At 36.8% G+C, this 22,436-nt stretch overlaps 2 protein-coding genes across 4 annotated transcripts in view; one reads left to right on the top strand and one right to left on the bottom strand.

Annotated features, from left to right (window-relative positions):
* The window catches only part of IPMK (inositol polyphosphate multikinase), a 61,409-nt gene extending 60,671 nt beyond the window's left edge, over window positions 1-738 (bottom strand). The window contains exon 1 of one of the 2 annotated variants that reach the window (XM_077765239.1): window positions 246-738. In XM_077765239.1, coding sequence (XP_077621365.1) covers window positions 246-435 — 190 coding nt within the window. In that variant the 5' untranslated portion in view covers window positions 436-738. The remainder of the gene's footprint in view (window positions 1-245) is intronic. The other variant, XM_077765238.1, reaches the window with a different exon arrangement.
* Window positions 739-1,769: 1,031 nt separating this feature from the next.
* On the top strand, window positions 1,770-20,245 carry CISD1 (CDGSH iron sulfur domain 1). Of its 2 annotated transcripts, XM_077765240.1 has the most exons (5): window positions 1,770-1,990; window positions 4,632-4,836; window positions 7,515-7,609; window positions 8,793-8,998; window positions 17,732-20,245. In XM_077765240.1, the coding sequence occupies exons 3-5, from the start codon at window positions 7,570-7,572 to the stop codon at window positions 17,819-17,821; spliced, it is 336 nt and encodes a 111-aa protein (XP_077621366.1). In that variant the 5' UTR covers window positions 1,770-1,990; window positions 4,632-4,836; window positions 7,515-7,569; the 3' UTR covers window positions 17,822-20,245. The 2 variants fall into 2 exon arrangements, with proteins under 2 accessions (XP_077621366.1, XP_077621367.1); XM_077765241.1 differs by lacking the exons at window positions 4,632-4,836; window positions 7,515-7,609 and having other exon boundaries at window positions 1,780-1,990.
* Window positions 20,246-22,436: the final 2,191 nt, after the last annotated feature.

The raw sequence follows: 22,436 nt of genomic DNA, 5'->3' as shown, positions 1-22,436 counted from the left end.
CCGGGGCCCGGCTGGGGGGGGGCGGCCCCTCCCCGGGCGCCCCCCCCCCCCCCCCCCAGTCTGCCCCCTTTTCAAGCCCTTTCTGCACTGGTCTCGAGGCTCTGGGTGACAGCGGAAGAGGCCGGAGGTTCGGCGCGCAGACCACAGGGGAGTCCAGCCCTGCAGGTGAGCGCCAAGTGCCTTTGCTGGCCGGGGGTTCGCGGAGGCGGAAGGGCAGCGGCGAACCCCGCACCACCCATACTTACCCACTTTGTCCTTTCCGTACATGTGCCCGGCCACCTGATGAGAGAGGGGCACGCAACCGTTGAGGAAGCGGAGCCTGCCGCCTGTCGGTTTCGGGAAGCCCTCGAGAGGGGGCTCGCTCACGGGTGGGGTCCGTATTTCGTGGGGGCCAGGAGCCTCGAGTCGGAGAGGGGATGGCGGCTCCGTTGCCATAACGCAGAGCTGAAGCTGTGGCTGCGGCGAGAGCAGGAAAAAAAAATAGCGCGGAGGGAGGGGGAGCCGGAGAACCCGGGGGTCGCTCAGGCTTGGACGCGAGGAGGCCCGGGGGTTCCCGCGGCTGGTGCCCGTTGAGGCCCGGGAAGGGGGCCCATGACGCCGCGGAGGCGCAGGCGTTCCCCTGCCCAACTCTCGGCAGAGCGCAGCTCCCGACTCCCGCTGCTCTGCCGCTGCGGCCACAGTTGCCACCGCAGCCCCAGAGACCGAACCGAGACGGAGAGAGGCAGCCGCGGCGCCCCGTGCNCCAGGCCCCTCAGCTGCCGCGCGCGTCAGCGCCGCCTGCACAGCCGCCGCAGCCGCGAGCTTCCGACTGCGCGACCGGCGGCCGCTGCGGCTACTGAGCATGCCCAGAGGCTACGCGAAGGGACCCCCAGCAACCGGACTGAGAGCTTGGCGCCGCCCCCGGAGAGCTGAAGGATATCGGTTAGGTAGAACGCGCTCTTTCTCACTCCCCCTCCCCAGCTGGCGTTACAATGCCAGTGGGGCTGTTATACCTTCATTCATTCAGTGGGAGTTTCAGCGCTTACTGGGGACCAGCTCAAAGATGCCAGAGGCTTCCAATGGAGAGGAGCAATCAGTCACGTGTTGGAAGTTGGGAGGCAGTAGCTGTGCCAAGCGCGGCTTGGAGGCGCGCTTTAACTACAATCAGCTCCCTCCAACTCCCACCCTGCATCAAAACAATAGGAGTATAAACAGGCAGCTTCTTAGAAAACCTATCTCCTAAACATCCTTTGAGTTAATTCTAACGCCCTTAAATCGCTTTTAAAAAAAATATTTTTAAACCGACATTAATTTCAGACTGTAGAAGATAGAGAATAATCTTGGGGGGAAGGGGAAAAGTACATTTTTTTCTAGAAATTCCCCTCTCCTACTCAGCCCTTAGCGCAGGTTCCAAGGTTCCCAGAGATAACTGGCTCAAAAGCAGAAAAGGTGATGCATACCGGGAGCGAGATTCTGAAATAGGACTTCACAATTGATACCCGTGTGTCTGTTTTATACGAAGACTGGACCTGGCCTTGTAGGTGCCGAACTGAGCAAGAAAACCGTGGATGAGATCTTAGATACCTCAGCACCTGTCCTTTGCCGAGAGAAACCCCGCACACCTAGAAAAGAGACTAAACCTCTGGCTTAGCTTGTTGTTTGTCAAAGCCCTACCCCAGGCTCCAGGGTTCCGCCCCTTAGATTTGCGCACACTCAGTTGCTACCTCTCTAAGTCTCTTCCCCCTCCCCAGTATTGCGGCTGTCAAAATTCCGACCCAAGACTTCTTTAAGGCCAGGACCCAGCTCCGCGCATGCTCGTCGTCAGCTGCTGTGGCAGTACACACGTGCTTACAGCCAGCCGCGGCGCTTGCGCTGTAGCGGCCTGGAGTGGGTGCACGTAGGACGTTTCTCGCACCTTGACTCCTGCCCTCCGTGAGCCTGTTTGTGCTTAGTGTCCTGTGCACACGCCTTGCAAGCGACGGCGCCATGAGTCTGTCTTCCAACGTACGAGGTGAAGTGGGACCTGGGAGTGGGGTGAGGCTGAAGGCCTGCGCACCGATTGCAGCTTTCTCAACTCCTCTCTGGGCTGTTACCGCTGCCATGCGAGCCCGCCAGTCCTGTAACCTTGAGACGTAGAAGGGCAAGGGCAGGGCGGGCCTGTGAGCTCCTGGGCCAGACTAGGGACGGGGGAGATGTCTGGGTAAGGATTAGTTATCTCTCCAGGCTTGGGGGCTACGGAGGCTTCTACCCAAGTCTGGACCACGTTTTCCTTAACTAGCCAAATCCTAAAACCTGATGATCCCGCCGCTAGCTTTTTTTCTTGTTCTTCCCTGAGACACCTCTGTGTTAAGTCACAGGGTCTGGAAAAGAGGAAAGGTTAAAAAAAAAAATCGGTTCCCCCTTCTCCGGTTTAAATCTCCGTCAGACTGCCGATTTCCGGCCGCCCTGAAGCTTGAGTAATCACATCCTACTTTTGCATATTTCTTTTTTAAGCAAAGAAAACCAATCAGAGATTTTCAGTTTTCCCAGTTTTTTGTTTTTGTTTTTGTTTTTTTTTTAATTATAGCCGTCTGGCATCTGGCACTCAGCATCAGCAGTAGTCCAGAAGAGAGGATTGAAAACCGCTCTTTGAGCTCTCAGCTTTCTCAGCCATGCTTCCCTTGTGCTAGTCTAGCCTTTGGAAACATATGTCCAATTAAAATTAAGAGACTTTCTAGCAATCGATTAATGTAGAGCTTCACATAATAATCCTTGGTGGTGGTATAACTGTTAATATAATACTGTGCACTAGCTATGTGATACACGCGATCTCTCTGCCCAGGTATAAAATGCCATGTCCCATGATTTGGTTGCCGGTAACAGTAGTTAAGTAAAGGTAAAGAGATTGTCCAGCAGTTTATTTAAAAGAGCCGTATTGATTCATTTAGTAAATATTGAGGCTCTAGAGTTAATGCCAGGTTCTGTAAAGGCTCTCTTAACTGGAGACCTAATTTTGTAATCCACTCTTTAAGTTGGAGAATTCCACTTCTGTTGCCATAAGTTACCTGACAGAGTTAAAGTGGATAACCTCATGACATTTTTAAGTTACTAATGAAGTATGTAGGAGGTAATTATTTGCAAAATTATTTCAAAGGATGCTTATCTTGAGAGTCCTTTAAATAGAGGCACCTTGGTGCATTTAAAATAGGGAGGAATTTTTGTTTGTTTTTAAACTCAAACCTGTATTTTCTGAGGAATAAGACTGTTGTGTAAAATAAGATACTTATGTGACTTGAGCCACTGATAATTCTATTAGAAGACAGTTTGCACTTATGTGATATAAGCTGAAAGATTCCAACATAGCTTTTTAAAATGTGGAGTCATTTTGTGTAAATGGGCACAAACTCCACTGAGATAGCACACTATTGAAATGTGAAGTAGGTGAACTCTAGGACTTCTTAACACTATCTGCAGTCTAATCTTTCTTAGAATCAAGACAAGTTTGTGGGTGGTTTTTTTTTTGTTTTTTGTTTTTAGCTTGCCCTTTTCTAAGGGACTGGAAATTGCTTGGTGAAGAGGGTGATCAACTTAAACTTGAAGTACTCAACTTTTAGGAGAAGTTACTACTTTTTATTTCACCTAAAAACATAAAGGTTGTTATGAGGATTATGCCAAAAGACCCAAAACCTGTGTAAGACTCTTTAACCAGCACCTTCTTACCTTCTTCCTCATATGTAGTAGTGTGGCAGGGTAGGGACAGATATTGTCTTAGGAATCTACCTTGTAATGTTTAGATTTCAGTTTTTTTCTGAATTTTTAAACCACACTAATAAAATCTATATTTTTGAATTTGGGGAGGATGAATTAAGGTATCTGTTCTCAACTAAATAGATTAATAACTATAAAGGGCTTAGAAAAGTATTTAACAGAGGTAAGCAGTTTCTAATTATATGTTAAATAAAAAACAAAAGGATGTGTCTATGCATGCAGAATTCTCCTTTATATTCAGAAGAAAAGTAATGGGTGGTGGGTTATAAATAAAATTAAAATTCATGTCCTGGGGATCAGGCCAGGACATGAATCTGGGAGAGGCAATGAAGATAAGTGGAATTAAAATCCTAAGATCCCATGCAGTGAGATGGTTCTTGATACCCATTTGGTGAGTGATACCAACCTTTGTTTTTCCCTTATTGAGGTATAATCAACATACTTATACCGAACTTATTTTTTATTTGATACCAGACTGGTTTATTATAGTCACTACTATGGAGTCCCCAGTCTATATTGACTCCTCCTCATACCCAGTATATGACTTTTAGGAAGGTTACTAAAGTCTTGCTCCTTGATACCTCCAAAACTCATTGAATCTGCTCTTCAGTAAACAAATATTGGGGGTGTTGGGGTCTATAGATGAAATAGGATTGGCAGTGAGTTGATACTTGTTGGAGCTGGGTGAGGGTAAATGGGACTTCATTATAGTAATTCTTGTATAGATGTCTGAAATGTTCCATAATAAAGTTTTATTTTAATCTGAAATGTTTAAATCCCACACTTTGATACAGTAGGTTAAGATGAGGCCAAAGATAAGTCATTTTGTATAAGAGCAATGTGATGGTAAGAGGACAGATGGAATTGCAAATTCAAATTAGTAATCTATTATTTCTTTTACTCAGCTAAAATTGAACACCACCTGTGTTAACAGTAACATTACCAGGCACACCCTACCAATCTGGGGAAGAGACCTAGGGACGGAAAGATTTAAACACAGCCCCCCTCCCCCTCTCCTGAGAAGAAAAGAACATTCTGATTCTGTGGCAGTTGACTTTGGGCAAAAGAGGACTGTTTTGGACAGAAAAGAGCTAAAGGAACAGAAACAGGGTGAGATTTCTAAGTTAAAGCAAAATTATTCCCACAATAGAGAAAAGCTGAGGAATGGGTTATAAACAAGGGATTTGGAGATAAATTTATGTTTTCTCAATCTCTGAATAATTCTGAGAGAAAACCAATATCCAGTGTTATACAGTAGCAAACCAAGGGAAGAGTAAGAATGGGAGGGATTATTTAGAAATGTTATTCCTATATTTTGTTCTTTACATTGGCTCATCAGTTGTATCTCTTTGTGAACATAGAAAGCACTGTTAAGCAAGATTGGGTCGGGTGGAGTTTGATCTAACTATAGGAATACTGTACCTTGAGAGATATCTATAAAGAAGTGAAGTGAGGATAGAACTACAAGAAGCAGAAGTAGTGCTCAAGATAAAGAGTGTCTGAGGGTGCCAACTGAAATGTCTTTAAAGATTGGGTCTTGATAAAGTCTCTTTTTGCCTCTGTGTTTTTTTTTTTTTTTTTTTTTTACAAATAGTTTATTGTCAAATTAGTTTCCACACAACACTCAGTGCTCATCCCCAAAGTGCCCTCCTACATGCCCATCCCCCCTCCCCCCCACATCCATCAGTCCTCAGTTTTTGTCAGCATTCAAGAGTCTCTCATGGTTTGCCTTTCTCCCTTTCACCACCATTTCTGCCATTCTTCTCCCCCTTGTTCCTCCGTCAAGTTCCTCCTAATCCTCCTATACGTGCAAACATATGATATTTGTCCTTCTCTGCCTGACTTATTTCGCTCAGCATAACACCCTCAAGGTCCATCCATGTTGCTACACATGGCCAGATTTCATTGTTTCTTCTTAATAGAAGATATCTGCTATCAAGAACAAAATATCACTTGAGTTTTATTGTTTTTATTTGTTTACTATCTTGGGTTTTCAATTCTTTCTCTATTCTAATTGTTGACTTTTAAATCCATAGTCATTCTTGCCTCTTTCTACATTGTTTCCTTTTCCTTCTTTTTCCTAGAGTTGCCAGTGGCAGCCACAGCTTTTTGCCAGAAAACAAACAAACAAACAAACAAACAAAACTGATTCAATCTGCAATAAGGAAATGATAAAACAACATATTTCTTATTCTTGGAAATTTTCCATTTATTTGTCTCTAATGAGATTAGAGAATTAGGATTTGTGAAGGGGGGAAAGGGAAATTCTTAAGAATTTATCTAGCTCCATGATTCAGAAAAATCCATTGGAGCAAATGCAGAGCCATTTTCCCAGCACATATGGTACTATTACATTTATATAAGATCAAAAGTGACCCTTATTAAAGGGTAGGGTACAGTGTGTGTTTTGATTCCCTGTGGGGCAGCTGCTTTTCAGTAATATCTAGAGTCAGTTCCCATTTCTTTCATTTGCTGTCGCCTCTTTTCTGTGTCAAGTATTCTGTCGTTTATTCCACTGTCAAAAATTCCAGGGAAGTAAAGTTTTTTTTTTAAAAAGTCACCATATGGATTCAGTGGCTAATATGAGAAAAGAGACTACAAGAATGTTTTAATGGTTAAGAAAGATTCTTTAGACCTATCAAGAGTTTCAGATAGAAATTCCTATAGGATTCCTTCTTTATGTCATGAGACTAATTAATCTTAACCAATTTTATTTGTTCCTTGGTTCTTAGGCCTTTTTGTAATATGTAGACACCATTAAAATAAATCGTTAGAGATTATTTTATAACTCACCTAAGAAGTAAGGTGTAACTAAGATCAACAGTAATTAGGGAGTTGTGTTATTTTATTCTTTTGGGATATTTCCTTCTTTTAAGTTTATACTAATGATAAAATTTAGCCAACATAATTGAACATATACTATGCAAAGGAATATTTTACCCCATTTAGTGATAGGTACATTAGCTATTCAGAATGGCTTTCCATTAGCTTAGAAGTGCATTGCTACAGCTCCTGACATAGAGAATACTTTCTCAAGAGAGTTGAGACTCCATGATAAATAATACATCAAAAAGGAGATCATGAACCAAGCTAGAAATCAGAGCAAAGTTTCAGCCCTGCTTGGAGTTGCTACAGGGTAATATCATGAAACAGTGCTAAAAATTCAAGACCAATGTACACAAATTGTGTAGTTAAAAACATTCTTCAATGAGTCCAAAGGTTTGAAGCTGTCAAATAACTTATTAACTTGTTTTGTCAGTCATGCAGCACCTGGGAAGGACATGATGTTTGTTTATATTAGGGGATTTTAGCAAGGAGAAATGAAAATTATGTGGGAAGGAAAATAAATATTATGTAGAGAAAAATACTATGGTTGAAAGTAGAATCCAAGGAACGTGCTAATTACAAACTTTTGATAAAAAGTAAATTGTTAAATAAGTTAAAAGAGAAGACCACACTAGAAGGAACTAAGTCTGAGAATGGTTGTTCCTTCCCATTACAGTTTTTTAAGAATGGGCTCCAATTTAATGTAGGGCACTATTAGGAATGGTGACTAATCATATTAGTGCAATAAAAAATTTGACTCAATAGTGCAAATAAGCCATACAGTTAATAATTCACTTTATGTTTTTATTTGGCCTTGGAATATGTTTTTTGTACTTATCTCTCTGGGGCTTTATTTGATAGTCTGGAAATTTATTTGAAATACTGTGAAGACCTGACTCAGGAAGTGCTGAGAAGCAGTCCAGTGTATTTACCCTGATCCCTGTTCAACTTCTTCCTTGCAGTCCACTCCATACTGGGAATAGACAACTCTTCTCTGAGGCTGAGGCTAACCAGACTATGCAGAGCTTTCTTCTCTCCAACCTTCTGTGGAATTGGGGTAGTTAAGTGCTTGGGCTTCTAAGGGCTCCTCGAAAAGCTACATGAAAAGAATAAATAGATCGTCTGTTAGTCAAGCAAATAATTGAGTAGAAAAATGTCATTAAATTAAAAATGAAGTTTGTAGAGAATTCAAATCCTCATCCACTGGTGGATAATGGAAATTTAGAATATATTAAGTGAGAGTATTATAGTTCCTATAATTCAAGACTGATTATATTCATCTTTTATATGAAATTAACACATCCTGATTTTTATTCTAATGAGAAAGCACTTTGAAATTTAAAAACAAACACTTTTGAATGACTTTGAAGCCCAGAATCCTACTGGATATGTTTCTTTGAATGTTTAATATTAGGGGATGGTTTTGTTTTATTTGTCCTTTATTTTTTTTCCTTCAGATACCAGTTCTGTTTTATTTGTCCTTTTCCTTCCTTCAGATACCAGTTCTGTTTTACATTTTAAAAGTTTTTATAATTTTTATTTTATTTTTGAGAAAGAGAGCGTTGAGAGAGGAGGGGAAGAGAGAAAGGGAGACACAGAATTGAAGCAGGCTCCAAGCTCTGAGATGTCAGCACAGAGCTTAGTGCAGAGCTTGAACTCACAGACCAGGAGATCAAGACCTGAGCTGAAGTCAGATGCTTAACTGACTGAGCCACCCAGGCGCCCCTATTTTAAATTTTAAAATCACTAAAGGACCTACTATTTAAATGAACTCTGATGAGTCATTTTGTTAACATAATCACCTTCAGATTTTTTGGGTGAGGGGAGTCTTCTTAATCTGAATTTTTTAATGTATCAGGGCTGTTGTTGTTTTTTTTTTTAAGCAGTAGGTACCTACAAGCTTACATGTATTTTAAATGTATTTATGAACGCTTTAAAAATTATTAAGCATGGTTTTTCCTTGTCCATCTAAACTTAATTTTTAAGTTTCCTTCTACGTTGAATAGCTATCAGCATTCAATAGAAAATATACAATTACCTCAGTAAAGGCTGGGGAAAGTCTTAACAAGAACTGGTACACCAATGTGTTGTGATCATTTTGTTAACAGTTAAAAATCATGGATTATTGGGATGCTTAGCTCAAAACTGGATTTTTCTGAACATACATGTTAGTAAAAATACACATTATTAGTGTATATTTTCATTTTGATAATTATTCCTGTTTTCCTTCCTTACTCTAGTTGAATGGATCGCAGCAGTTACTATTGCTGCGGGTACAGCTGCGATTGGTTATCTAGCTTACAAAAGATTTTATGTTAAAGATCATCGCAACAAATCTATGGTAAACCTTCACATCCAGAAAGACAACCCCAAGATAGTACATGCTTTTGACATGGAGGATTTGGGAGATAAAGCTGTGTACTGCCGTTGTTGGAGGTCCAAAAAGGTGAGGATAAACAAGTCCTTTATGTTAGTGCCATCTTTAATGTTACATTTCTTTTTAAACTATTTTATCAAACATATATCACCAGATGTTGTTAGGATATCCCTTTTTTTTTCTTTGAAATAATCTCTAGGCCCAATATGGGGCTCGATCTCACAACCCTGAAATCAAGAATCACATGCTGTATCAACTGAATCGGCCGGGTATCCTTTTTCTTTTTCTTTTTCTTTTAATGTTTATTTATTTTTGAGAGAGAGAGAGAAACTGAGTGGAATTGAGGGGCAGAAAGAGAGGGAGACACAGAATCCAAAGCAAGCTCCAGGCTCTAAGCTGACAGCACATAGCCTGACACAGGGATCAAACTCATGAACCACAAGATCATGACCTGAGCCAAAGTTGGATGCTTAACCAACTGAGTCACTCAGGTACCCCTCTTTCTTTCTTTCTTTCTTTTTTTTTTTAAGTGCATTTTACTCTTCTCTGTTTTCCATGTACTCTTCAGGAATATATTTCCTAAAATATATAACTACTGTGCAATAAAAGTCTATTTTCCCCTTATTGAGGTCAGGTGAATGTAACTGTATTCTTGGCCAAGAAGAGAGAAGAATCCCTTTATTTATTCTTAGGATTTCCTCCCCACGTGGATCTTTCCCTCCACTATCCCAGGAAAGGGACTATTCAGCCTAAAACACAAAGAGAAACAAGTAAATTCTTGAACTTTCAAGCTCATGGATTCTAGGATAAGTTTAGAAAATTCAAGAGAAACTTGGGAAACTACCCTTGAAAATTTCTTATCTGGGGTGGTGAGGGCGCCTGGGTGGCTCAGTGGGTTAAGTATCCAACTTCGGCTCAGATCATGATATGACAGTTCATGAGCTCAAGCCCCGTGTCAGACTCCATGCTGACCGCTTGGAGCCTGGAGCCTGCTTCGGGTTCCGTGTCTCCCTCTCTCTCTCTGCCCTTCCTCTGTCTGTGCTCTCTTTATTTCTCTCAAAAATAAATAAACATTTAAAAGAAAAAAAAGAAAATTTCTTGTCTGGTAAATATATTGACCTTGTATCTAAGCTTTCTTTTTGTTCTTTTTAAGATTTTATTATTTTTAAGTAGTCTCTATACCCAATATGGATGGGTCTTGAACTTACAACCCTGAGATCAAGAGTCACATACTCTATGGATGGAACCAATCAGGTAGCCTTTAAGCTTTCTTTAAGCTATAGCTCCTATAGTTAAATATCAGAATTTTTTAAAATCTTATTTTCTTTTGTGTTAATTACATTTCATCAGGCTCCCATGTGGAACTATCATCTCTGATACCTGTAGCTGTTAGGCAGCTTTTAGACAGTGATAACAGCTAGTGACCTAAAGATGGTAAAATGCTTTCCTAAGGTCATCTTGAAAAGCTTCATAAATTGAATGACTTCAGAATTTCTGAGGTATTGTGAGAAATATGGTGAAAAAATACTGTATGTACTGCAACTATTAGCATTTAAATTAAATAGATTTCATTAAAGATAACCCTATAACGCATAAGAAAATTGACATAACACATCAGAAAAATGACAATAAAAAATGATATATGTTTCTGAAAGCACTTCTCAGGGACTGCCTTTTCCCACAGTGGAAGGCCATTATACAAATAAGAAGTCCCATATCAAGTACTGGAAAGTGTATTCTAACTCCCTCCCCCAATACAATGATGCTGTATAATCCAGTGATACAGTGCTTTAGATAATGTCATTGTATCTGAAAACTGATGAGCATATGGAATGTGAACCAAATATTAATAGTCCCACTGCAAGTTGTACCTTAAAAAGAAGACTATTCATTTGGTATGTGAAGTTATTTATAAGTACTAGTAGGGACTCTAGAAAATAACCCTCAATAATAATCTATAGACTGCACCTGTTTTTTTGTTTTAATTATGCTCATAATCGGTTTTATTCTCCTGTTGCTCACCGAAATATAGAAAACAGTATCTTTAGGAATTCAGGATTTTCTAAGAGTGTGGTCCTTCTTTAGTCAGTGATCACTTAGTGTCTTCTATATATGCATGGGAAAAGTTAAATAGTAAAATAGCAGGTATCAAAAATGTGTACAGTAAACTCAGAGGTGATTTAAGTAGAGGAAAGTGGTTACACCGGGCTAGAATTTTCTGAGAAGGCATAATGATATACATGGGAGTTAAATTGCCCCTGGGAAGATTGGTGGTATTTGGATAAACTAGCAAGTTTGGGAAACTCTTTCTCAAAATTTGTGGGAAAGGACTCAAGTGATCAAAGGTAGGATCAATGTAGAATTTAGTCTGGTCCTTCCTGTCCCGAGTAAGGAGTTTGTGTCTCCAGACATTGGGGAGCTTCTTGTCGGGAATTTAAAAGTTATGATTCTTACACTGGGTACTAGCTCTAGGAATGGAGAAAAATGAACAAATATTGGAAACATTTTGAGGAAAGGGTCAGCCAAATGTACTGACTGACTTATATGGGAGATTAGGGGAGAAAAACAAACTTATTAAAGTATCTAAATCTGTTGTGTTAGAAGAGATGATGCTGTTAACAGAAATAGGAATTCAAGAAGGAAAGCTAATTTTCTAGGATGATGATAAGGAGTTCAATTCCAAAGTGAATTTTGAGATGATATTTGAATGGAAATGTCCAGCAGACGGTCTGAAAAGTGGATCTAAGGCTGAGATGTTAGAGTTGGAGATAGAGGTCGGTGAAACTAAGTCAAGCATAAGAATGCCAACAGATCCTTCATGCAGATGAAAATCAAGGGCTAAATAAGAAATCTTAGGGAATTTTTTATATTTTGGAAAGAGGAATAAGAGCCAAAAATGGAGATGAAATCGCCAGAATTAGAAGAAAACTAAGAATATCATGGCTTCACAGTGGAAAAGGTAAGGTTTCAAAGATTTGGCTGTGAACATCAGCTTGTGCAAAGATAACTATGTGAATACTATAGTAGAAGTTGGGTTAAACAATTAGGAATTTCACCTTTTGGTGTCATTTCAATGGAATAATTAGAATAGAAATTGTGTCTAAGTATGTTAAAGTCTGAATTACTAATAAAGAAATGCTAGAAGTCTGAGTGTATGTCAGAATTTCAGTAAATGTGACAGTGAATGGAAAGGAGGGGAAATAAGATGACTGCCTGAGTGAACTCTAAAGCATAGATTTGGGGGTCAAGTAAAGGATGTTTTCTTTGGTTGAGTTTTCCCAGAAGGTAAAGTAAGGGTTAATAAAACAAATAGGGACTTAAAAGGACTAAGATTGTAAGTATTTCAGGAACACAATGATGTAAATGGCTTATTTATTAGCCTTTATAATTCAACAAAGCATTCCAGGATTATTTTTTCATCATACAGTTTAGATGTACACAACCAGATGGTTAAAGTAGAGGTGGTTATTCCCATAGGTAAACTTCAAGGAAAGGAATGCCAGATCAGTCATTTTATTTCCCATTTCCCTCTTTTTTTTTAAAGCTTATCTTTTATGCTGTTAGTGATCCTCTTTGCCTTTAGGATTTGTCAGTTACGAATTTTCACTGAGTCTTGGAAACTTTTTATTCCCACGTGAGTCAATTAAGAATTTGCCTTTAATATTATTCATGTTAATGGATGTTCTTATTCTTCAGGTATCTTTGGAAACTCTCCACGTTCCTGAGGTACCTAAGGTTATCACAGCAATGCCAACTCACACATTTACATGTCAGTGCACAAAAGACTTGTAATTAATGCCTTTGATTAGATGGCTGTGATGATATCATTTTCAGTAATCCATTCCTCCTACAAACCAGTTGTGTTTATAATATAACAAAATGAAAACTCCTTCTTACCTATCTCAAGAAAAGTTACATATGATAGAATCTTTAATTCAATTCTAATTCATTCTTAAGGTATAATCGCTGATAACCCATTGTGTGGGTCTAACATTTTTAGTAGTTTTTCCAGTAAATCAGAATCATGAATCAGATCTCTTAGCAGTATGCAGGAATTACATTTTTAAATATTCCTCATTAGTCCTCTCTTCCCCCTAGGATTAAAATGCCCTCTGCTCTTTGAGAAACTGGCCTCTTCATAGTGTTTCACCAAAAGGCTATCCATATGTGACTGGAGAAAGAAAGGAGCCAATAGAGTAGAAAGGATTAAAGTGACTGCAGGGAGATATTATTTGAAACAGTGCCATCTTGAAAGAAGGTGGAAGGAAATGAGAGTAAGAGCACAGAGTTGAAACTCAGGAAGGGAGAGCCTTATTTTTGAAATAAGGAAATGAGAAAACTTTGATGTCAGAGGGATGAGTATGCAACATAGTCTTGCTAATTCCCACCTCACCCCCACTCCCAGTTGTATTTTGGCCATCCAGGAGGCAGGAGAGAGTGAACAAGGACTAGAAGGATGCCGCTAAGAAATGAAAAAAAGGAGGAAATGCATGCCAGTTAATTGTCAGAAGCTCAATTGAAATTGAAATGCAAGTGGACATACTATATAGAGTCATTTTGTTTCATTTACAACCTCATAATTTGAATTGGGTTTTTTGTTAGTGGTGGGCTTATTTTTGTTTTAAGGTGTGTGTTTTATAGAAAGTCCATCCTATTAATGGTTTGAAGGTGGGTGCACTGAGCCCATTCCTTCATAGAAACAAAATTCTGAGTGTTGGTTACATAGCTCATCCAATTCATATAAGGACAGTTTTGTAAAATCTTAATTTCTCTTAACACATTTTACTGTTAAGTTTACTGTCTTAATATTTTACTAAAGTAAGTACCTAAAAATGGAATAATATGTCATATTCTCTCAGGTAGTTTCAGATTTTACTGCTTTTATTTTCTTTCTCAACCAAACTAATACTATTTCTGAGAGCAGTTTATGATAGTGAATCAGTATAGTGCCAGGCAACCTCTTAGGGAAATAGAAGAATCCAAACTTATTAAAAATACAAAGTTTGGAGAAGGAAGATAATTTTTTTAATTGTTACAAATAAAACAGATAAGGGGAAGCATTTATTTATTAATTTTTCTTGAAATACCAAAAAAACCAGAAACATCATAATTTGAGATTGGGGAGATTAAAAAGCAACAAATCATGTATATTTTATGAAGACTGGTGATGTTGCTAGCTTTCCAAATGGAAAGCAAGAATCTCTAGTTTTATTTATCCTAATCATTTATTCTAGGCCCTTTTCTAAGCTGTCTCTTCCCTAATTTTAAAAATAATTTGGGATTTGTAGTTTTCTAATTGGGTTAATGAACATAATGGGATATTTTCTGGACATAGAGGAAATTCAGCCAATTTAACTTACAAACTTTTCTCCAGAATTTGTTAAATAACAAACACTGGCATCTTCGATATTATAATCACTTATGAGCTAAACTTTTTTCCATCAATTATTTGATTCTTTAGGTCTTATTTTTATATATTGATATATTGAGAATCATGAATTAATTTCAATAAGTGTATTCCATTAATATAGACTGTATTCTTAAGAAATTGCGAATCCAATCTTGAAGTAACTCATTTTGGTCCTTGGTTGAAAAAAAAGTTTGGCTTTTTCATTAACTTAAAATGAGAGCTCTAAATAAATAGAATCACATGAAATTTGAAAGAGGCTTCTGATTTAAGTCAATAATTCCTGGGATTAAGTGATAAAGTACTGTTAAAGGATATCTGTGTCTTGTGAACAAAATGATTTTTAATGCTTAGTTTATATTTTTAAATCATAAAAAACTTTATATATTATAAAAGCAGAAAAGCTTATTAAACACATAGGATCTACTATTCGCTGCTTTTTAAAGAAATACTTATTTTTTTCTTTTAAAACAGAAAACAGGCATATTTTAGTTTTTAGGCAGAACTAGATTATTATATAGAAAGCATTTTCTCATTTTAGATATGGCTTTCTTTCATTGTATTTTCTTCTATAGATTTCTCTCCTGTTCTTCTGGCATCTAGGCATGGGGGCTAACAGTGTCCTACACTGCTTTTTTTTTTTCCTCTTAAGCTCAATGCCAAACATGGGGCTTCAGCTCACAGCCCCATTATCCAGAGCCACAGGCTCCAGCAATTGAGCCAGCCAGGCACCCTCTCTCCTGTTCTTGATTCTGTATATAGAGGAAAATAATTTTTTAAAATAAGTTATTTTTCTAGAAAGTATTTAAGATTTAAGAAGAGATTTAAAAAGAATAAACATTCTATTTCGGTTAAGTTCTTTGAGGCTTTTTAATTGATAAGTACTTCATTATTCAGGAATACATTTTATAACATATGTAAAACTGTACAATAACATGTTTTGTGTGTGCTATATATAAAAATGGTGTCTTTTACAATGTAAACTTGTATTCTCACTGTAAATTCATCTGTGTTTATTAAACATATGTCACTTTGAAATGCTATTCTTTCCTGTGAGGTATATTTCAGTTTGATTTTTTATGAATTGTTAAGGCCTCTTTCCTCATCCATACCAAGAAAAAACTGAAAGCTTAAGTTGATGTTTTTGCTGTAAGGACTTGTTTTTAACACAAATATACTGTGTACCATGTCTTATTGACCTAAAAAAAGAAAGAATGAAAGCTTTATATATGTTACATTGATGTTGCCATCTACCCCAAAGATAGAATTTTTACTCAGAAACCAACTTGACAATAAACTATATTTTTAAAAAAAGGATTTTTACTCAGAAATATTAGGTATGCTGATACCTTGAGTTTTCTGTAATTTTTAACTAATTTACTGCCTCTTGAAATTATATATAAATAGTAAAATTAAAATGGAATTTTTTTAGCATCAATCAAATATTATTTTATTCTTAGACACTTCTAATGTTAGAGTTCAAGATTATATACCTTCACTGTCTGATTTCAGATTTCTAAAATTATACTCCCTTCACTGTGAGTAATGAGGCAGTCTTCGTATTTTTTTAATGTTTGTTTATTTTTGAGAGAGAGACCGAGACAGAGAGTGAGCGGGGTAGGGGCCTAGAGAGAGGGAGAGGGAGACACAGAATCTGAAGCAGGCTCCAGACTCTGAACTGTCAGCACAGAGCCAAACGCAGGGTTCAAACTCATGGACTGTGAGATCATGACCTGAGCCCAAGTCAGAGGCTTAACCAACTGAGCCACCCAGGTGCACTGAGGCAATTTTAGTCTTATTAGGAGAAAGTAACTCCTATTACTTTCTAAATAGGCCTCTTCAATGCAAAGCTAAGATTCCTATTACTTTACTTTCTAAATAGGCCTCTTCACTCTACTGAATAGTGAAACTACAGATTCTAGAGTGTAGGTACATTTAAGAAATCAAGAATAAAACAAAGATGCTAGTTTAATGTGAAATGAAAATAAAAGGTATAAATATAGAAAGAAACAAAATAATTCACTGGTAATTGGATCTTCTAAATGTAAAAACCTGAGGAGACACCTAAAATATTGTTAAATTCTTACTTTTGTCATTTAACAGTAGGAAGGATATATAGTACTTGAAAAAAAAGCATAAGTAGTTAGGTATGAAAATACACCTAATTATGATGACTTTTATAAAACATATAAGGCAGAAATAATGTTATCAGAGTATACATGAGTTGGAAGATGAAAATTACGAGAGAAATTAAATTGTATTTGGCAAAGAAAAACCAAATCCTCAAGTTTGTCTGGAAGAATAAATAGGGAACATTTAATAAAGTTAGATAGAGACTAAATAGGAAAGGTCTAACAAGAATAATGTGAAGGAAACATAGGCATACCAAATATGGAAACATATTTTTTAAACAGTTTTTATCTCAGCAGTATAGGCAATGTAGAGCCTATAAATAGACATTTATGGGTAGAACTTATTTTGCCAAGATGTGAATAAAGGTATAACAATAAATGTACAGCCTCTAATAATATTGAAGCAACAGGATCTTAGAATAGCATTTTGTAAAGTGTGCTCTATAGAGCATTAGGATAATGGGTATCAAAGTTTAAAGTGTCCATGGTTCAGTCAGCCTGGGAAATTTTGAGTTAAAATAGTATTTTTAAATAGGGTTTCTTTTAAATAATAATGTATGCTACAAATCAGGAGAATTACCTGATATGTTTTTAAAGCACTGAAACCAAATCAGAACATCTTTCAGGACTTATCTTCTTTGAAGCATATCTGAGAAGCACTGTTAAAAATGTATTTCTCTCACTTTTTCTCCCACTGGACCCCAAAATATCAGTTATATCTAAATGTGAAATCATGGAAAGTAATGAAAATATCACATTTCTAAGAAAAAGATGTCTCCACAAAGTATGTTAAAAAGGGAAATACTGGCATATGTGTATGAAAGTAAAGAAATTAATATGAAAAACTAAGCAAAGAATAAGGGTTGAGAAAAATTGCTACAAAGATGATAAACAAAGGGATAATAAATACACAAATTGATTTTAAACAAATGAACTTAGTCTCTTACAAATAAATAGGAAATGGACATAGTCCACTGGAAGGGAAATGTAACTGTAACCCGCTTATAAAAATGAAAAAGATTCAGCATCCACAAATATCACAAATGGAAATGCAATTAATATATATTATCCAAAGTTGATTTTTTTCTTCTACTGGTTATATATACTTTACATATTCTCTTTATAGGAACAGCTAGATAAGGTGGTTTAGGAAAATCTTTTTATTAGGAGTTACCATGTTAAATATGTGACTTAAGCCTCACCTCTACTCTGCCAAATTAAAACTGATGTTGCAATTAGACATTGACATTCTCTCTTTCCTAGTTCCCACTCTGTGATGGATCTCACACAAAACACAATGAAGAGACTGGAGACAACGTGGGACCTCTGATCATTAAGAAAAAGGAAACTTAAATTAACAGTTTACTGCTGCAAACCAACTAGTCATGATGTTACCTGATTGTTTAACTAGAATGACTACCACTTCTGTCTAATTCACTTGCCCTGGGTTCTAGATGTGGTATGATGCAAACTGCAGCTTTCATATTCACGGCATTTGCCTTACCTGTTGAACCATCGTGGTGCACATTTGTTTAAACAAAAAAAGGAAAAAGTTAAAACTATCCTTATGGCCTGTGGGTTATTTTGGTCTTGTAAGGATCCGTTTCTTTACATTTAAAATAATTATATGAGAATATAGTTGTATTTTGAAGTTAACACATTAAATTATTCTCAAAATCATGTATATGTAGATTATACTTTCAAAGAAAAATTGTCACCTTTTAATATTACTTAGTTAACCTAGAAAGTAAATTGGGTGTGATTAAGCTATATTAATCTCTTAATATAGGCAAAACCTGTTATGACCTTGATTCTCTTCTTGACAAACAGGTAATGAAGAGCTTTATGTTTTCATGGTTTTTAAACAAAATGAACTTTGAATGTTATTCTGCTTAATTATAAGTGGGCCAGGTCTAAAATAAAAGGGCACAGTAACTTCTTTACTCATTTTCATGGATATTTAATTGACCCATTAAAGGAGCCAATAGTGGAAATTTAGATCAAAGTGGTAATAGTCTTAATGTAGTTGTAAAGAAAGTCTTAAAATGTAATGCTCCAGAATTCTAGCCCAAAAGTGGCAAGCACTTGAAGCAGGGACATTGAAGAACTTGGAACACATGATGTCAAGTCTCTTGAACACAAAGCCACACATCCAGGACAGAAATAGTAGTCACAAAGCTAGATCAAAGACACAAGATTTATTTCCTACTCTTGATAATCAGGCATGTGGTTAACTCTAGTAAAGAAACTATTTAGGGAAGAAAAATTATCACATTCTCTTAAGTTGTATGATTTTCAAAAGCAAAAAAATTTGAAGACAAAATTTTGTTTATATAATATTCTTTGAAGACTCAGACCATTTCATTCATTCAAAAAAATGTGAAAACAAAATATTACGAGCAATAAAAATATCAAGACAGTAGTAGTTAATATGTGTAATTTTAAAGAGATGTTAATTCTTTGGGTTTTGTGAGTTCGAAGGAAAAATTAGGACAAGATATATATACATAATACAGGCATACTGTTTGAAATTGACAAAGGTAGGGAAAATACTCCCATCATTTCTTTCACTATACTTGAATTCTCAGTAGTAGTAGATAACAAATTTCTACTTGATAAAATCAGAATTACCTTGGAAGTCACAGGAATCAACAAACCTAGTATCAGCATTCCTATATTATGTATGATCACTGATTTTTTTAATATACAGTTTTGTGTACTACAGTACATTAGTTTATACCAGAATGGTGTATACTGCTTATAAGGAGCCTAAATGACTTATTTGGACAGGTCTTTAAGGTACATCTTCGATACAAAATCTGAAATACTACAAACCCTGATCCTACCCATCAGTTCCTTTAGGTGAGTTTCTTTCCATGCCTCTTCCTCTTGTTTTAAGTAAGTACCACTGGGTCTGTAAAAAAGCACCATGCTTTTGTTGGGCTCTGCACTGACAGCTCAGAGCCTGGAGCCTGCTTTGAATTCTGTGTCTCCCTTTCTCTTTCCCTCACCTGCTTATGCTTTCGCTCAAAAGTAAGAGCAAAACAGCCACAGAGAGAAAGAATCTCAAGCAGGCTCCCCACTGTTACCACAGAGTCCGACAAGGGGCTCAAATCCATAAACCATTAGATCATGACCTGAGCCAAAATCAAGAGTCAGAGCTTAACCAACTGAGCCACCCAGGCACCCCAGAATTGTCATGCTTTTAAATGTTAATTATTTAAAAAATAAGTCCATGAACTCCCAGCTTCTGATATAGGGACATCCTTTTAACAGACTAAACGGTTTTCTTAATTTTGAATTTGAAATTACATTATCAGTCATGCACATTTATAGCTAGTGGGAGAGGGGAAGAAATTAGGGCCAATTCTCAAAACTAAATTTTTCAAAGGGATAGGTCTATGTGTATGTTTATGGTGATTGAGAAGTGATCGCCTAATTGAAATACATATCTACTGTAGCATTTTGATTATCCAGAATAATAGATAAATGTATTCCCAGGGTCATATTAAAATTTTGTTACATGCTTTTGAACTAGAATCCCTTTAGAAATTTATGTGACTTAAAGTGGGTGTGGTTAAATTAATGTGATGTTTTTATACAAAAGTCGTTGTGTGCAAATACTGTTCTTATTTAAGCACCCTGAAGCTTCTTATTGCTTTTCTCATTTGAGAAATCAGGCAAATGGAGCTCCCCTACACCACCACCATCCTTTTGTCTCTATACATTAATTTTCCAGTGATTTCCAAAATAAAATTTTTTGCTAGGTTGAGAGTTTCTAATGTTACAAAGAAATTTGTTTTGCAGTGACTGAAAGTGCACTCATCTGGTTGTGCAGACATTAAGCATTTTCCATAAACCGTGTAATTGAGAATGAATACTTTGGAGAATTAAAAGCTCACAGATAAGATTATTATCATTTATGACATAGGTTATATAATTATGATAACGTGATTTGGGGTTTTCCTTCACAAATTATAACTGGTACAGTTGTGTATACCAAGACTTTGTACTACAAAGTATGTGGATTTATTTGATTTTTCATTAGTTATGAAGCATTTGGGTTTGGTTTGGTTTTAAGGTAAATACTGATTTTGGTTCCTAATTAGAAACATATTTAATGCTTGTATATCTGTGAGAGTTTCTTATCTTCTAGTTGTCAGAAGCTATTCTTCACAAACTGATTTTAAGCAAAGCCACTCACCTCTCAGCCTCTAAAATGGTTGGACAAAATGACATTTTAGGCAGTTTGTTTGCAAATTCTAAGCCAAGCCTAAATTTTCGTCTCCACAAAGAAAAAAGAAAAAGGCTGATAGGTTATCAGTTTGAATTTAATTTTTATTATAAGGTTATTCAACTTTTGTGGTATTGAAGTATCCTTTTATGAAATGTTGATGGTAGTATTTGTTGCTTTAAATATCATTAATTGGCAAAATAAAAATTGGCAGCCCTATATTGGTCCCCACTTTTTTTTTTTTTTTTTTACTTCTCCATGAAATCTAAAAGTCCAGGAACCACAAAGCCAAGGTCCTGAGACTTTTATGTTATTAATACAATTTTATTCATTTTGATACTTTGTATATTTAATTTTATAAATGTTTATTATTGAGAGAGAGAGAGAGAGTGACAGAGGGTGAGCAGGAGAGGGGCAGAGAGAGAGGGAGGTACAGAATCTGAAACAGGATCCAGAGCCCAGTACAGGGCTCAAACTCACAAACCACGAGATCATGACCTGAGCCAAAGTCGGATGCTTAACCAACTGAGGCACACAGGTGCCCCAATATTTTGTGTATTTGAAATTTTTCATATATGATGATTAGCACAATATATTGAGGTTTTATGCAAATTTATTAATATATAAGAATACATTTTTATTTCCATTCAAATAAGTTGGAATGGATCCAAACTTAATGACTATCCATCCTAATCCTTAAAGGATTAAATAAAATAAACAATACAGAGATTTAGAAAGGATGATTATTAACTGGGTTTATGCCTTTCCTGAGAAACATCTATATTTTTATGGACTTAAGTATTTCATAAAAGAATTGCATATGTTAACTAAAGTTGCAAAGAATCATGACAAAGAGGAAAGACTAGGAATAAGGTTTTAATAAATTTGAGGACTATAGTTAGGATTATAGATGAGGGATATTGGTATAGTGTTACCCCTAAGGTCTCTGAACAACAAAAAAGGGATTTCAGCCTCAAACATGCAGCAGTAGAAAGCCAAGCTGAAAATGTCAGTTGGACTAGATGTTCTTTAAGTCATACCAGTTATCTATGAGGATATTCTATTTCTTTCTAGTTCTTATAGCATGTCTCATAGATCACTAGAAGTCAATTTCTGTTAAGACCTGGTTCTCTGAGTGCTAGTTCAAAAGTTGTTTTCATTTATAAGTACACAGAGTTGTATAGATTCCCAGCCTTATGTTTAAAATAAGGCCTACCAGCCNTTGCTAGTAATATGCCTACTAACATTTCCATTATTGGATTAGGCAGTGAGTGGCTCATCTAATTCCATATTCAAGATACACGTGAGAGATGATGTCTCTTACAGCCTTATCATCCATTAAACTTAAGTAAATCTGTTATATTTCAAAATCTCTGAACCCTGAAAGGTAGAGTTCCATTTATGTACTCCATCTGCACAGAAATCCTTTGTATCTTAAACTTTCTTGATACAAGCTTCCTCTCCTCATTCTAGACAATAAGACTGTGTGTTAACTTTAATACCATTATTTTGTACTTATTCTTCCACCTTCATCTTCTCAACTTGTAATCTGCAGTGTAGCCATCACATGAAACTTTTCCTTATCTCTTCATCTCCATGTCCCTGCTAGTTAGAGGAGAACATTTTGATCATCACTTAAAGCAACCAATTCTCTTTTAACACTATTGCTCATAGGATCCCACTGGGAAGCTGCTAGCACAGAAGCAAAAATACATTGGCTTTCCATTGCTGGTT

This window comes from Crocuta crocuta, unplaced genomic scaffold (genome assembly GCF_008692635.1).
Source record: "Crocuta crocuta isolate KB4526 unplaced genomic scaffold, BGI_CrCroc_1.0 scaffold244, whole genome shotgun sequence".
NCBI classification, from domain to species: Eukaryota; Metazoa; Chordata; class Mammalia; order Carnivora; family Hyaenidae; genus Crocuta; species Crocuta crocuta.
The sequence above is the reverse complement of the archived record's forward strand: the minus strand, read 5'-3'. Positions and strand labels throughout refer to the sequence as shown.